The sequence below is a fragment of the Plectrocnemia conspersa genome, unplaced genomic scaffold (genome assembly GCF_051122295.1).
Source record: "Plectrocnemia conspersa isolate PC_06_02 unplaced genomic scaffold, ASM5112229v1 ptg000011l, whole genome shotgun sequence".
Lineage (NCBI taxonomy): Eukaryota > Metazoa > Arthropoda > Insecta > Trichoptera > Polycentropodidae > Plectrocnemia > Plectrocnemia conspersa.
In genome coordinates this window covers 22,000,087-22,015,000 of record NW_028277175.1, presented here as the reverse complement: position 1 = coordinate 22,015,000, position 14,914 = coordinate 22,000,087, and the positions used below count along the sequence as shown (strand labels likewise).

General features: G+C 30.8%; 6 protein-coding genes across 6 annotated transcripts in view; 4 read left to right on the top strand and 2 right to left on the bottom strand.

The window, feature by feature from the left end:
* Positions 1-426, bottom strand: part of armi (probable RNA helicase armitage) — an 8,359-nt gene extending 7,933 nt beyond the window's left edge. Inside the window, exons 1-2 of the mRNA XM_088196572.1 lie at positions 321-426; positions 1-35 (exon numbers count right to left, since the gene is read on the bottom strand). The exon at positions 1-35 is cut by the window's left edge and continues 208 nt beyond it. The gene's annotated coding sequence lies outside the window, so the exon portion shown is untranslated. The remainder of the gene's footprint in view (positions 36-320) is intronic.
* A 1,797-nt stretch (positions 427-2,223) lies between these two features.
* On the top strand, positions 2,224-3,826 carry Tcs3 (Probable tRNA N6-adenosine threonylcarbamoyltransferase Tcs3). Its single transcript, XM_088196570.1, has 6 exons — positions 2,224-2,481; positions 2,547-2,768; positions 2,829-2,979; positions 3,047-3,153; positions 3,216-3,382; positions 3,462-3,826. Exons 1-6 carry the CDS (start codon positions 2,352-2,354, stop codon positions 3,705-3,707), a joined length of 1,023 nt encoding a protein of 340 aa, XP_088052696.1. The 5' UTR covers positions 2,224-2,351; the 3' UTR covers positions 3,708-3,826.
* LOC148229944 (GEL complex subunit OPTI) lies at positions 3,729-5,486 on the bottom strand. Its single transcript, XM_088196571.1, has 4 exons — positions 5,346-5,486; positions 4,205-4,308; positions 4,002-4,131; positions 3,729-3,936 (listed from the first exon to the last, which is right to left on the bottom strand). Exons 1-4 carry the CDS (start codon positions 5,412-5,414, stop codon positions 3,889-3,891), a joined length of 351 nt encoding a protein of 116 aa, XP_088052697.1. The 5' UTR covers positions 5,415-5,486; the 3' UTR covers positions 3,729-3,888.
* A 1,022-nt stretch (positions 5,487-6,508) lies between these two features.
* Positions 6,509-7,885, top strand: LOC148229943 (E3 ubiquitin-protein ligase RNF146-A-like). The gene is made up of 4 exons (XM_088196952.1): positions 6,509-6,692; positions 6,859-6,947; positions 7,011-7,158; positions 7,223-7,885. The coding sequence occupies exons 1-4, from the start codon at positions 6,671-6,673 to the stop codon at positions 7,609-7,611; spliced, it is 648 nt and encodes a 215-aa protein (XP_088053078.1). The 5' UTR covers positions 6,509-6,670; the 3' UTR covers positions 7,612-7,885.
* A 1,350-nt stretch (positions 7,886-9,235) lies between these two features.
* LOC148229942 (U6 snRNA phosphodiesterase 1) lies at positions 9,236-14,070 on the top strand. Its single transcript, XM_088197719.1, has 5 exons — positions 9,236-9,351; positions 9,504-9,640; positions 9,709-9,889; positions 12,183-12,345; positions 12,410-14,070. The coding sequence occupies exons 1-5, from the start codon at positions 9,266-9,268 to the stop codon at positions 12,605-12,607; spliced, it is 765 nt and encodes a 254-aa protein (XP_088053845.1). The 5' UTR covers positions 9,236-9,265; the 3' UTR covers positions 12,608-14,070.
* On the top strand, positions 12,604-14,070 carry ZC3H3 (Zinc finger CCCH domain-containing protein 3). Its single transcript, XM_088197718.1, has one exon. It carries the CDS (start codon positions 12,617-12,619, stop codon positions 13,985-13,987), a length of 1,371 nt encoding a protein of 456 aa, XP_088053844.1. The 5' UTR covers positions 12,604-12,616; the 3' UTR covers positions 13,988-14,070.
* Positions 14,071-14,914: the final 844 nt, after the last annotated feature.

Below are 14,914 nucleotides of genomic sequence, written 5' to 3'. Positions count from 1 at the left end.
AGAGAGTGCCCAAGAGAACCGCAGTCGTCAAATTTCTGCCAATCAACAAAAAAACACCTAAGTGTAAAAGTGAGGTTAGAAAATATAAAATAACCGTCAGATTCTAAACATGTACTTATAAATAAAATATACATTTATATCACTGTAAATAAATAAAAAACTCCAAGTATCAATTACTTGCAATTGTATTCAAGTATTGTAAATTGTTATAAACTAAAGCTATTATAGCAAACGCATCAATTTTTATCAAGTGAGTTAAACTCTAGTTTATTAATGGGTAAAAGTATAAAACAAAACTTGTGTGAAAGAAAATGTTTTACGTGAGTTAAATGTCTGCTCCTGTTGCAACTTTTGGCTGTTAGGCTCGAATACTCGCAGGGATTCGTATCACTCGCCATGACAGTTAGGCGCCGTGAATTGAATAATGTTGCCATTGTTAAAATTTTACCTATATACCATTTTCAATTTCGGATGGCCGATTTTGTAAATCATTACCTTTTTAAACGGTTGTAAAATAACATAAATTGAATTTTACCCTCATTTTTGCTTTATAACAGTAACAAAATTTTTTTTACATATTTTCAAAAATATATTGTTACACTGGTTGCCTATTTTGTTACCAGATGTAATGGGCTCCACTTATCATCGAGTCGTTTTCATTAGCGTGCTTCAACTTAAGCTAAAATAATTTTGTATTTATATAACTGAAAAAAATAAAAAGGCACCTTTTTTTCAGTGTTAGGTAATTATTTAGATCGTATGGCTTTCACCTCTAAATAACGAAATATTGTTGTTCATGATAACAGCAAATAAATTCTAACGATGATTGTTGTTGATGCCTTGTAGTCACAAAGATAAATACATTTTAGAGCTGTATCAGTAGAATTAAATATTTTTTATGTTTTTAATTTTATTGTTAAGTCTTTTAAAACACATTCACTTTGATTCGACTAAAATTAAACTAAAGTTTGTTCAATTTTTTTGTTTCAATGAAGTAACAGTTGATTATCGAAAATTGTCGATCCAAATCATGCTTTCATCGGCAAATATATTCTGCATACGTTGCGATTTTTTAAAATCCAGATCATTGAAATAATGTAAAAAGTGCATGATCAAGCCATGCAAATGTTCAGTAAAATATTTTTTGTTTACTTCAGTGTCATTTTTGGGGCAGAAGTCATTTTAAAGCGAGAACATGTTGAAAACATACTTTTTTGTAATCTGAGATTGCTTTTACTTTGTCCTTTTAAATCAGTGGTTGCATTTGTGGTTTTTGCGTTGTTGCATTTATGTCACTCAATTTTCTTAATATTTAAACTAAATAGGTAACTTTTAAAATAAATTCATCGTTCCTAAAAGAATTGCTTCTTCTATGTAGTTTTTATAAAAGATTTTTTTTAAGAAAATTTTCGTTCAAGTATGAATGCTATTTGAAGCATTGCTGCACAAGCTAGCTAACGCACCTTACAATATGATATAAAAGTGAAGTATATTTAGCTTTCATATCTCCACTCAACTTTTCAAACAATCTAGCTTTTAAGTGACTAATTTTAACTAACGCTTATAGGCCTGATATTGACTATGAACTCTATGCAGTTATTCCATTTTATGTAATTTGCATAGAAAATGTAGTTTATACAAAATTAGTTCACTGTACATGGCTTTTCCAAAAATTGAGTTGCAAAATGAAATCCATCTCGGAATTTCTTGTCCGAGGAAGTTAAAGGAGGGCAGATAGCTACGAAAGCTAAAAAATGTGGTCACGGAAATTGTTGTTGAAAAACTTGCTGCCCAGCTTCGGAGTAATTAGTGGACTGCCCGTACAACCTGCCCCTCAGGCCGGTCCTGTATGCAGTCGAGAAACTAGCTGATATCAAAAATCAAACCATCAATTCCTTTTCTAATTTTATTATTAGCAAGCGTAATATGTCACAAATCTTTTGCATATGATTCAGTATCTTCTTTTATAAATTGTAAAATAATTTTATTATTTTTAGAAAGCGGTTTTAAAACTTAGAAAAGCGCACGCCTAAGTTTTAAAACCACTACTCTAGGCAAATTATGTTACCATTTTTGTTAAATAAAAAAAATAATAAACAATAGTTACATTTTCAATTTATTTTTTTTTCATATTCAAAACACGGTCATTATTTATACCTAATAAATTATATTAATCTATTCAGCCGAATAGATTTATTTATTATTTAATTTATAATTATCTAAGTTCTCATTTGGGTTGTTGTATGGGCAACACGTTACTGTCAGTCGAATATCAAACAACATAACCTAAGTTATACGCAAGAAATGATTCAAAACTCATAGGACTTATTTATATAGTATTAACAGTGAAAATGTTCAACGAAAACAAGATCGTTTCAATCGGTTTCGAAGGCAGTGCTAATAAACTCGGAATAGGAATAATGAGAGAAAGCGAAGTCCTTGCAAACGTACGAAGGACTTACATCACGCCGCCTGGCGAAGGTACGTACGTTTATCGTTATCGTTATCGTTAATAAACGAATCGTTAATAATGACGATCTTGATAGGTTTTCTGCCGAACGAAACTGCCGTGCATCACAGGAAAAACATCTTAGAGCTTCTCAACGAAGCTATGAAAGAAGCCGGCGTAGAAGCTGAAGAAGTTACACTAATTAGTTATACAAAAGGGCCAGGAATGGGCGCTCCTCTCCATACGTGCGCCCTCGTGGCAAGAACAATAGCGCAGTTGTGGAATTTACCAATTATGGCTGTGAATCACTGCATTGGACGTAATTTCAAACTCACATATGCTAAATGTTGATTCAATAATAAGCCGTTGCGTATTACAGATATTGAAATGGGAAGGTTAATCACGAATGCGAATAATCCAACAGTTTTATACGTGAGCGGTGGTAATACGCAGATTATTGCTTATTCTCAAAAAAGCTATAAAATATTTGGCGAAACTATAGATATCGCCATTGGGAATTGTTTAGATAGGTGATTTGTTTATTTAATAATATACAATTCAATCGACATTTTATTTTAATATCATTTTAAACGATAGATTTGCGAGAATATTGAAGCTATCTAACGATCCGAGCCCAGGATACAATATAGAGCAACTGGCAAAGAAAGGAAAGAAATACATCGCTTTGCCTTATGTTGTTAAAGGTACGACGGTTTCTCTCTCGCCCCAATTCGATGTTTTTATTTACATAAATTATATATTTCAGGAATGGACGTTAGCTTTTCTGGAATTTTATCGTTTATCGAAGAAAAAGCTAAAAATATAGGGACAAAATGGTCAGCGGAAGATCTTTGTTATTCGCTTCAGGAGACTCTTTTTGCAATGCTCGTCGAAACTACAGAAAGAGCCATGTCACAATGCAATTCTACTGAAGTGAGGATTTTTTCACTAGTATATTTTACATACGAATAATGATTATTTGTCTGTAAATAAAAAAATTAATTCTTATTAGGTACTCATCGTCGGTGGCGTCGGATGCAACGAGCGCCTCCAAGAAATGATGGAACAAATGTGCAAAGAGAGAAACGCCACGTTGTTTGCCACAGACGAACGTTTCTGCATCGACAACGGAGCCATGATCGCATGGGCGGGCTTGTTAGAGTACAAAAGCAACGGCAGAAAAAGCACACCCTGGATAGAAACGAAGGTCACTCAAAGATTCAGAACGGACCAGGTATTGGTGACGTGGAGAAGTTGAATAAAGAAAAACGTTCACTGATCACATTCAGAAATGTTCAATTGTATATATTTTGTTAATAATAACATATATTTTCAAGTCTTTAACGGAATAACAACAGAATTAAAGAAAGAAAAACACTTATCGTCTATTTATTTATTTACAAGTAGATAAATATATAAATAAAAAATTAATGTATATTTCATAAGGAATCGTAGTGTAACCCCGTGTACATGATTATCCATGTTACCTGAAAATATAAACGTTACATTAATAATTTTATATTTGTAAAAATAGCATTTTATTGATACGTACAAGGAATCCTGCAAACGATGTCATAAATCCTTCCTTCGTGAGCTCCCAAATCCCGCCGTATTCTTCTTCGTCAATATTTTGATAGTTTGATACGTACATGTAAATTACTCCGGCATTTACTATTACAAATCTGAAAGTTTATCTCAAATTTTACAATAAGATCGTAACGCATAGTACTGTAGCGAGGGATTTTTTCAACTTACAGAAGAAGCCCTATAAGTCCCTTAAGCGGTATAATTCCCCAAGCGAAGCCAAGAATAATTCCTATCGCTTGCCTCGCCCAATATATGACATCTAAAAATTCTTCCTGCGAACAAAATGTATTATGAAATTTGTGACACAATTATTAAAAAAGTATCTAATAATAATATTGCATATTATGACTGCAACAGCACAAAATAGCTGCCAGTGTGCAAAAAACACATTGCTTCTCGAAGTAATACAGAATTTATATATATAGTTTTAAAGAAAATGTTAAAATATGTGAGTATTTTCGAAACATGTAATAAATATATAAACGTGGACAACTTATATTTGGTTTAGGGTAGGGGGTGTATGCAGTTTCATACATGCAAAAAAAACAATTATTGACCAAAGAAATGCATCAAACACGTATGAAATGTGCCAATCGACATAAAAGCTGGATTGTTTTAGAATCAGGAAGAGTGATGCTCTCGTTATCAGACAGTAAAAATAGTAAGTAAGTAAAGATAAGATTAAATAAATTAATACTTATTTGTTATTAGTTTTAATTTATTTTTTATGTGTAATAGTTTAAAACATATCTTTAGTTACAAAAGGCTCATATTTTATGGGTTACAATTTATATTAATTGGTCAGTTATTGTTTTAAATTCATACAATTCATTTGTTGCTGTTATAAAAAATGATGCCTTTTTATTTCACACTACTGTAATTATACTATTATTATTTTACATTTATTTAGGAGTTCGCAATTGACGGGCTCATTGTTTAGCATATCACAACATTTTCACTTTCATTAATAAAATGACACTTATTTTTGTAAAATATATCTATAATCTGTCGTGATCCTTTAATATTGATACAAACAGTATGCTGACCCCTGTTTTATTCTATATCAAAATATACTTGAGGAACAAATCCAATTAACATGAATCTAAATCTCAAACAATAAATTATACTTGATAATATGAAAGTAATTATTAATGAAAATATGTATTTTTATCAATTGAACCCGTCCAATTCGGATAGGTACGACCTATTTACGGCCGCGGTCTCTACATACAAAACTCGGACGTTTTCCGATATTTCAAGTGAAAAAGAAACGAAAGAATTGTCCTCGTAAGCGTCTAGAAATAATTACTTTGTCGGGCCATTCAGAACGGGCCGCCAGAGCCCTGGTCCAAGGGGAGACGCGGCGCGCCTCGCCCATCGCAATGTTGCCAGGTCACTATCTGGGCGACGTTTGTTGCACACATGGAGATAATGTTGCCATATTCCACACATCCGTGTTCTCGAAACTGCTGTAGAACGAGCTAATATAGAATAACGTCATTTTTCCCTAATGATTTCATTTTTAATAAATAAAAAGTTAGTTTAATGTTTTTACAACAATGTTGCCAATTTTAAAATCAGTTGAATCATCATAGACAGCTCGATATAGAAATATATAAGTATTTTAAAAATCACTCATTGTGTATAATTTCAGTCATTTTTAATTAGCTCAAATAGTGGAGCACTAGACTTTTTTTACATTTCATAAATTTGTTTGCAAACTAAGCAATAATATTTAATAAAAAAAATATTTTTCAATTTTTATTAAGTGATTGCAACGGGACGTTCATAGTTAATATTTTTATCCATTTTGCGACCGGTGTAGTAGCGGTCCGTAAGAATTTATAGTGGTGCGGCTGCAGCAATAATAGTTGAAAGATTGGACAAATATTCATAATTAAACTAAAATACGTACTCTATAAAATACCCATTCATAAGGGGCCATAACTTGGCAGCAAACTTGGTAACACTTACGTGACGGCAGCACATTCTGTGTGTGGACTTTGACGGATATACAACTGCGGTGGTGCCTTGTTTACTGTTCACTTTCGTATTATTAACATGTAAACAATTAACTAAGTTATATTAATAAAAATATTTAAAACAGGAACAGTTGTAATATTTCATTTTATACTGGTAAGACTACAGCCCATAGCCGCAGCGCATACCATCACTGGTTAGGTTACATATAAACCAGTTAATTATACAAAAAATCAATATTTATGATATTTCAAACGATTTTAAATCGAATCACTTAGATAGTTCTGCATTTCGTAATTAACGAGAGTGATTATTTTGTCTTGTAGGATATTATTTTATTAATGGTTTGTTTAAGCAAATAATAATAACATTTTGAATAGAATTATAACTAAATTAAAAAATAATAATTTGGTTTTTGTGTGAATAATTTTACTTATGGCAGCACAGAATCATCTTTCTACGAGTGAGAGGGAGAGAGACGAATGCAATAATGCTTTTGTTAGAAAGAGACAAAGCACATTTGTTATGTACCAAACCCTCCACTGTAATTCATCGCGGTAGCAGTGCGTCGTGGCTGTCAAAATTTGCGTAAAAACTGTAATTGAAGAATTCACACACTTTTTAGAAACGCATATGACTTGACAAATAATCAATATGGACACTACGAATATTCATAGTAAGTAATATTTATAAAAGTCTTCAAATATAGCTAACTGCTCTACTTGTATGAATGCTCGTTAATTTTATATAATATTATACATTTCACGTCGATATGATTTATTAATTATTAATATTCTGGTTTGTTTATTTTGTGATGTATTTTGACTATAATATATTTTTAGGCGTTCTAGAATGTGCAGTTTGCTTACAAACGTGTATTCATCCAACCGAATTACCATGCGGACATATATTTTGCTTTCTCTGTGTCAAGGTATTTAATAAATACAATTTAAGAAAAGACCGCGGTGTCAATAATATTATTTTACATTTATAGGGTGTAGCAAATCAAAGCAAAAGATGTGCTATGTGTAGACAAGAAATTCCATGTGATTTCTTAAAGAATCCTAAACTCATTGATATGGATTATGAAGAAGAAGAGCTGAATGATAATGAATATCAGTGGTTTTATGAAGGAAGAAATGGTAAACATATTGTTTAATTTAATCGGACCTATTTTGATATTATAAATATTAAGTAAAATTTCAGGTTGGTGGAAATACGATCTGCGCACAAATAGCGAATTGAATCAAGCGTTTCAGAGTGGAGTGCGCAATTGCGAACTTTTGATCGCCGGCTTCTTGTACGTTATTGACTTTGAATCCATGTTTCAATACAGAAGAAACGATCCTCTGAGAAGGAGGCGAATCAAGAAGGATTCTATTGCGGTTCCGTCGAAAGGCGTCGCCGGTATAAGGATGAAGACCGAGCATTTGGAAAATAAATCAACTCCTGAGACGCCCGCCGCTGAGGAAGAACCTACAGTCGTCACTGCGTGTGTGAATATAGCGCAACAGATAAGGTCGTTGAGTCTCGATACTGTGATGGGCTTAATCGAACAAAATTCAAATATAGACGATAACGAAAATAATATCTAAATTGATATTAGGCAAAAATTTGGGTATCATGTTATTGATCATAAAGTAGATTAAATCTGCAAATCAATTAAACTAATGTACTACATTTGAAAAAGTGTTTATATATTGTTAAACTAATATTTAAATATATTACTTTTTGATGTGCAACTATTTTTTCAAATGTTTACTAAATATTTAAGAATGTACATATTATAGTATAAACTGTTTGATCTTTTTATAACTGTGATTACATTTTTTATGTGTATAGTATTAAATTTTGCATACGCATCAACAATTACTTGAATTTAATTTGGTTTTTGATCTTTCTTTTTGTATGTTGAAAATATTTATATTTTATAAATTTAAAGTGTTTTGTTCTTAATATTATATGATATATAGTAATGTAGATAATATTTTGTATTTAAATAAAAAGAAAAGTAATTTGATTTGGGCTTATTTTTTTGTAATGTGATAAAATAAAGCATATATAAAAAAAGGAAAAGTTACAAAATAATATATTAAATCAGGAGATTTATTTATTGTTTCTTTTATCTATTGTAATAATAAATATTTATTTTAAATATTGGTCTGAATGTGGAACCTAGAAAAAAAAAACTATTAAAAAATATCATACGAATTATTACATAGAAATTACATATAAGGCCAAAGTGAAAGTCACATTATATCTATGGTGGCGTAAATAAGTTGGCAAGTCGAAGATATACATTTTTCAGAGTAGGAGTTTTAAGATTTGTAATTTATAGGTTTTGTGATGTTTTTACAATTATTTCACTTACTTACGATACAAATTTCGTTTTCTACAACATGACAAAAAAAATAAATAAATAACACTGGATGTTTTGAAATAAAATAAAATAACAAACAAATAAAATGTATCAGACACCGGAAAAAAACACTGGATGTTATTAGACAATGTAAGTCGCAAAATACGGATATAAAAGGACCGTATTCAGAATCGATAATGATAAAACATCATTTTTAAACAATAGTAATTAATTATTATTATTATTATTGAGTAGAAAGATTTAATTCGATAAATGTATTAAGTTTTAAATATAATTGTGCCGCTGTCCAGAAGTCATAATTTTGTGACAATGGAAGTTTACAATAATTAGACAAGTTAAATTGAGGACGTAGTTGTAAAATACTTATACCATGCCAATATTTATAAACAATTTTATTTTAGCTTGTCACAGAAATATTTTATAAATTAAATTTTTAACAATAAACGATGTTCTATAATATGCAGTAGGGTAATATATAATCTATATTACCCTACTGAACCATTTACCAGTACTTGATAATGCCAAATCAGTTTTTTATTAATATTAATTATTCAAATTCTGTTTTATAATAATTTTACAAAAATTGCATTTATATCTATAACATATTTTAAAATTACTAATAATATTATATATTATAAGCATTCAGAAAAGCAAAAAAAAATTCTCACATCTTGAAAAGTAATATTATCAAGTGCATAAATAATAAATATTTTTTTACATTATGCAGTATTAATTTAAAATACAAAACAACGTGTTATATATAATTGAAAATACTAATTTAAAAATATTTAATATTATTTAAAAAGTAACCTTGTTGTCATTGTGTTACTATTATAACCAAGCAAAGTAGCGTTACATTTAAACTCACTATGATGTCAGGCCTTGCGCAGCTGGGTGCGTATTGTTCCAGTTCCGAATCTGATACAGAAAATCAGGAAGTTGAACCGAATATAAGGTCAAAGACGTTTCAAATAATTGTAAAATACTGCCATAACCTAAAAATGCATGTCTATATCGTTATATTGATTGCTCACAAACCTAAAAATATACATTACCAACGATTTTGCTGACATGACAGTTAAATAAAGTTGTTTTCGTTCATCATAGATATCCGTTGCCTTCTTTGATAACCGAAGTGAAAGAGAAAGCTGACAAGCATATAGACGATCCTCAAAATCACGGAGGAAGAGTGAGGTCCTTTGCCCACGAACGTGGCAATTGGGCTTCGTTTGTTTATATACCTTGTAAGTATAATATCCTAACGTACACCATAGCCCAAATTATATAATCACAATACTATTTATTATTTCAGTCATACTAGACGTCCCGTTTACACTTCTTATTAAGAAACTGAAAAAACAATGTCCCACCATATCGGAATTTAATTATTCCGACGATTTTCACATCAGCCTATCTAAAACTGTGATATTAAATTATCATTGGATATCTACGTTCAGTTCATCATTGAAGGAAATATCGAAAAATATTGAAAGGTTTTTATATATAATATACAGTTGCGGCCAGAGCAACCAGATGACGTTAATATCATTTTAGTAGTTGTAATACAGACATTTTTGTATACGAAACTTCCTTTTTGAAAATAGTTTGGTTCCTCTGACTTATCATGTACTTATTTATATTAATTAGCAACTTTCTTGAGCTTTTTTTTAATAAGATAACTCAATTTTTTATTATCGGCTTGGAAGAAGATTGTCACAACCTAAAATCATTTTTTTTTTAAATTGCGCAATAAAATATTATAAACCTATTGAATTTGGTTAATAATAATAACACTATAGGTGTTAAGTGCGTATTAAAGAAATAACATATTTTTTTATAATAATATTATGAAACAATTTTGTCAGATAAGTGTTCCCAAAATATTAACCAGGGCTTCAAACCCTTATTTTTTCATTTCGGTTTTCGTTCCAGTTCAATTAAGAAAATATATTGGTTAGGTTCCAGTTTTCGTTCCGTAAAAAATAACGTTTTTTTTTACGATTTTTGGTTCAGCTCTGAGTGATTAATTTTTAAATTTTTTGCTTCTATTAAAAATGTATTTTCTACCATAATTTAAAACATTTTATTTCTTCTTTTCTAATAAGCATACTACATGAATTATTGATACAATAATATAAATAATAATAATTAATAATTAAAGGTATAATAATTAGAATTAGAAGTATATGATATATGATAATAATATAATTTATTAAACGAAACAAATTCGAATACTCACGGTTAAAGTATACTGGATTCTTGTAGTAATTAAAATAGGCCATTTAGGCAAGACAATAGAAAAAAATTGCTTGAAGTTACTCGAGGGACTAATTTTATTACATATCGCTACTGTTCTGTTGTTTAGATAAAATTGCAGCTTTCAATAATGGAAAAATGTAATTAAGATGCTCGAGGTTGTCATCCGCATATTCAATACATCATAATACATGTAATAAAAATAAACTTTGGGTGCATATTTGGGAATGACTTTGTTGGTGAATAGAAATGCACAAATCAGTGGGTAAAAAATTAGCCAGCATTGAATCTGTGTACACTACAATTTTTATTTGTTGATCACATCCGAAATTTGCTATTCATTTTCATAAAGGCCGCTGCCAAAAAGTCCTAATCAATCTTTATTTAACATTTAATTGTCCGTTTTTATGGACGTTAATTAGTTAAAAATAATCATAATACCAACAACGGATATTTTGAAAAACTAATAAAACGTTTTTTCACAAAGTAAAAACAATCCAAATGTTTACCTTAATTTTATTTTTAATATAATATTAAAAATATTTTTTTATCCAGAATAATCTATGTCCAAAATAATCAGTGTCTGCAAAAATACTGTCCGGATAAATCAGTTTCTGAAAAGTTCCTGTCCAGAATAATCCGAGCACTCAATTAATATCGTCATTATGAAACAGAAATTCGAGAAAACTTTTTAACTTTAGATTTTGGAGAAAGAGACTTCCAGTGCAGGTTCCAAATATTTCACAACTATGGCGATGAATCATACAGTGATTAATTCATAGATTATTCTCTCGCCAAAGTTGAAAATCCACGAACATGACCCAACATAGCTAGAGCTCTTTAAATTATCTACAATGATAAAGATAGGAAGGGCTTTAATTGCTGTCATGTTTTATCTCTGTTCCAAACACTGATGAATATGTGACTTTTTCTGCAATTGTTTTGTAGAGTTCAATACATTTCTAGATTAGATCTCGGTAATAATGTTTTCTTGACATTAATGTCTCACTTTAGATTTAAAGCTTTAAAATATGTCCACCATCTAATTCTGTGCTTCAAATCAAGAAATGTGGTATGTGGTGTATGTTAAAATTAAATCAAAATATATCAGCAAAAGATTAATTTGTAAATTGTAAAAAAAAAATGCTCTTCATATGTAAAAGCTTTCTGTGATATGGTTATCGTATTTTTCCTGCAGCTGAAACTTTTCATCTCCACTAACGTTTACAAATAGAAGAAAGATCTTTTTTCAGGCTAAAAAATTCTTACTCTGATCGATTACATGAAATGGCTGGCAACACAGACAATCATAAACGGTACCTGGTGATTTTATATTAATTTTAAATATCAACCTTTTTCAGTTGTTTTGTATTAAAATATAAAAAATACATAATAGTTTTCTTCTTCCAAGCCGATAATATGTAAAGTTACACATTAACGATACAGCTGAAGTAAGCATATAGTTTTACGTGTAAATCGATTTATTTTTGTGACAATCTGTGGCGTTTTTAATGTATTCGGTTGTTAAAGTTTTAGCATATATTTTGATACTTTGGGCGTGTATTGCAACGAAGAAAAAACAAGAACCTTCCTTGGCTTAAGAGTCAGCGCCACAAGTCACAATCATCTTATAAGTATTGTTACGAAAATCGATTCTCTATTGAAGGAATTTAGATTGGAGCCGTTTTATAAGGTATATGAATTTAATATGATTCGATTAAACTGTTCAATTGTATATGTTTTATATATTTTTTTAGGATCCGTCATTACATATGAGTCTTTTATGGTGTGTCGGCGATCAAAGAGATAAATTAAACGTTGTATTGCCGATTTTGAACGAGATTTTGCAGAACCACGTGATCGAATTGTACGAGTCGCATTGCAATTTAGACACTAACGTCACCCAGTTGTGTTTCAAGACCGGAAATAAATTATACAGTTTCGCTTTTGAATAGTGCTCCGCCATGAATCAAAACACTCGAAAATGTCACATAAATCCTAATTTTAGAAACCTCGAAATGCCCAGAGCTCATGTAAATCCGTTATTTGCGCAAAATTTTAACAGTCAATCGTATATGCATTATAACATGTCGTATATACAAGAAATGCCTATTGCGCAACCTAAAATCCATATTAATCCGAGGATGATGAATATTTTTCCGAATTTATGTAATAATACTGGATCTAGTAGCGTATCGAGCAATGTTTCTACCATTCCTGCCGTTATAAATAAATATAGTAAAGTTAATGCAAAACCTTTAAACCCGATATTGAATAGTAACCCACCGGAAGTCGTTTCAAAACCGTTGATTGCTAAAAGGCCTAATTATTCAATAGTTAGAAAATTAAATTCGAATCGAGCTCAACCAGAATTGAAACAATGCTTAGTAAAACCTAAATTTATTAGTTCACATCATAAATTGAAATTCAACAAAACTAACACTTCACATAAATTTAACCCATCTTCATCTTTGATTAAATTAAACGCATCCTTAAGTAGTTCGTCTGTTGATTCGGTGATCGTAGGCGGTGAGAAATATATTAAAAAAGGTAATACCTTAGTTCGTCTAGTCGCTAGGTCTTCAAATAAATCTAGTAAATTAGTCAATCAGATATCGTTGAACGGTAAGACGTTTGTGCGAAAATCTGATAATATTTTTGTCGCGAATCAATCTTCGAAGAAGTTGAAGAAAGTGAATTTGCCATGTCCGATTTATAGACGGATCGGGGTTTGCAAGAAGCACGATAAAGGAAAGTGTCATTTTGTTCACGATCGCAAACATGTCGCTATATGCCGAAAGTATCTCCAAGGCGCTTGTCAATTAACAGGCTGTCTCTTATCGCATGATGCAACTTTGGAAAAGATGCCGACTTGTAAATTTTATTTGGAGGGCTGTTGTGCAAGAAGTGACTGTCCGTATTTGCACGTTAAAGTGGATAAGGATGCAGACGTTTGCCTGAACTTCTTGCAAGGTTTTTGCGAAGCCGGTAAAGAGTGCCTCAACATGCACGTAAATGTTTGTCCCGAGTTTTACAAAAAAGGAAAGTGCAACAAGTCCGTCTGTCCATATCCTCATAAGAGCATTGATAAAAATATTCCACTTCCCAAAGAAGATATCGTCAAGTACGAAGGCAGGAAAGAATTTACAGTTTGTAACGATAAGGCTTTGCATGTTGAGGATTCGGCTAGAAGGTATTATTCGGGTAATAAAAGTAATGGCGTATCAGTGTCAAATGTCGATAATTGTGTTAACGAAAGTGGTGTGCAATCGCTGATTAAAAGTGTTCGGAATCGTGTTGCAATTGGAGATTTGCCATCATTTATTGCTTTATGATTATTAATAAACATAATTTAAAACATGACAAATTAGTTATATTTTGTGTAAATATAATACATTTGAATAAATATTTTTTTAAATATGTGTTTTTCATTTAATATAAGCTTTACAACTTAAATCAATCATTTATTTTAAGACAACTTTGAGTTAAATTTGTAATGCACAAGATTGAATCAAATGAATACTTTAAAAGAACATTAAAAAATCTTTTTAGTCCTGTAAATTAAAAGACAGCTCGATAGCGAATGAAGCAGTAGCTTAAAATGGTCGCCGTACTTGCAATATTCATCAAAGTAAAGCAGCGTTGTGGTTCGAATTTTAGCTAAGCAATATTAATCTAGAAAATTATGGCTGTTCTAAAAAGTTCAGTAGACCATATCAGGTAACACCAAATAGTGAATCAGAATACATTGCAGTTGAAAGTGTCGTGAAGGAGAATCGTTAAGCATTGGTAAATGAAATAGCGTCAATTTTGGATATGTGTCATGGATCAGTACACCACATTGCACATGTTCTGCAGTTCATTTCAGCTTTTTCCGGAGGGGGAAAAAGTTGGTCAGTCAGTGATCGTTTTTGACTATTCTATTTTATTAAATGACGCATTTTTTTAATCAAAATTAATGTGATATCTAATGTTCATATTAAGACTTTATAACAATATTACAATTTAAAATAAGTGAAAATCGATTGAGGCATATCTAAACTGAATTTTGACCAATAGGAGAGCGCAAAAACCAATCATCTCTTCTCAGAAGTCAAAAATCCACGTCAAAAGCAATAAAATCGTGCAGTCCATAGGGTTCCAACACGATTTTATTGTTACTTTGGAAATATTGAGTGAAGAAGTAAAGTTTGGAAGCAAAGCCGGCTTTGGCGAGTGCGAGTTAATACGCAATAATAAAGCGCCACCCCCCAAAAAAAAGG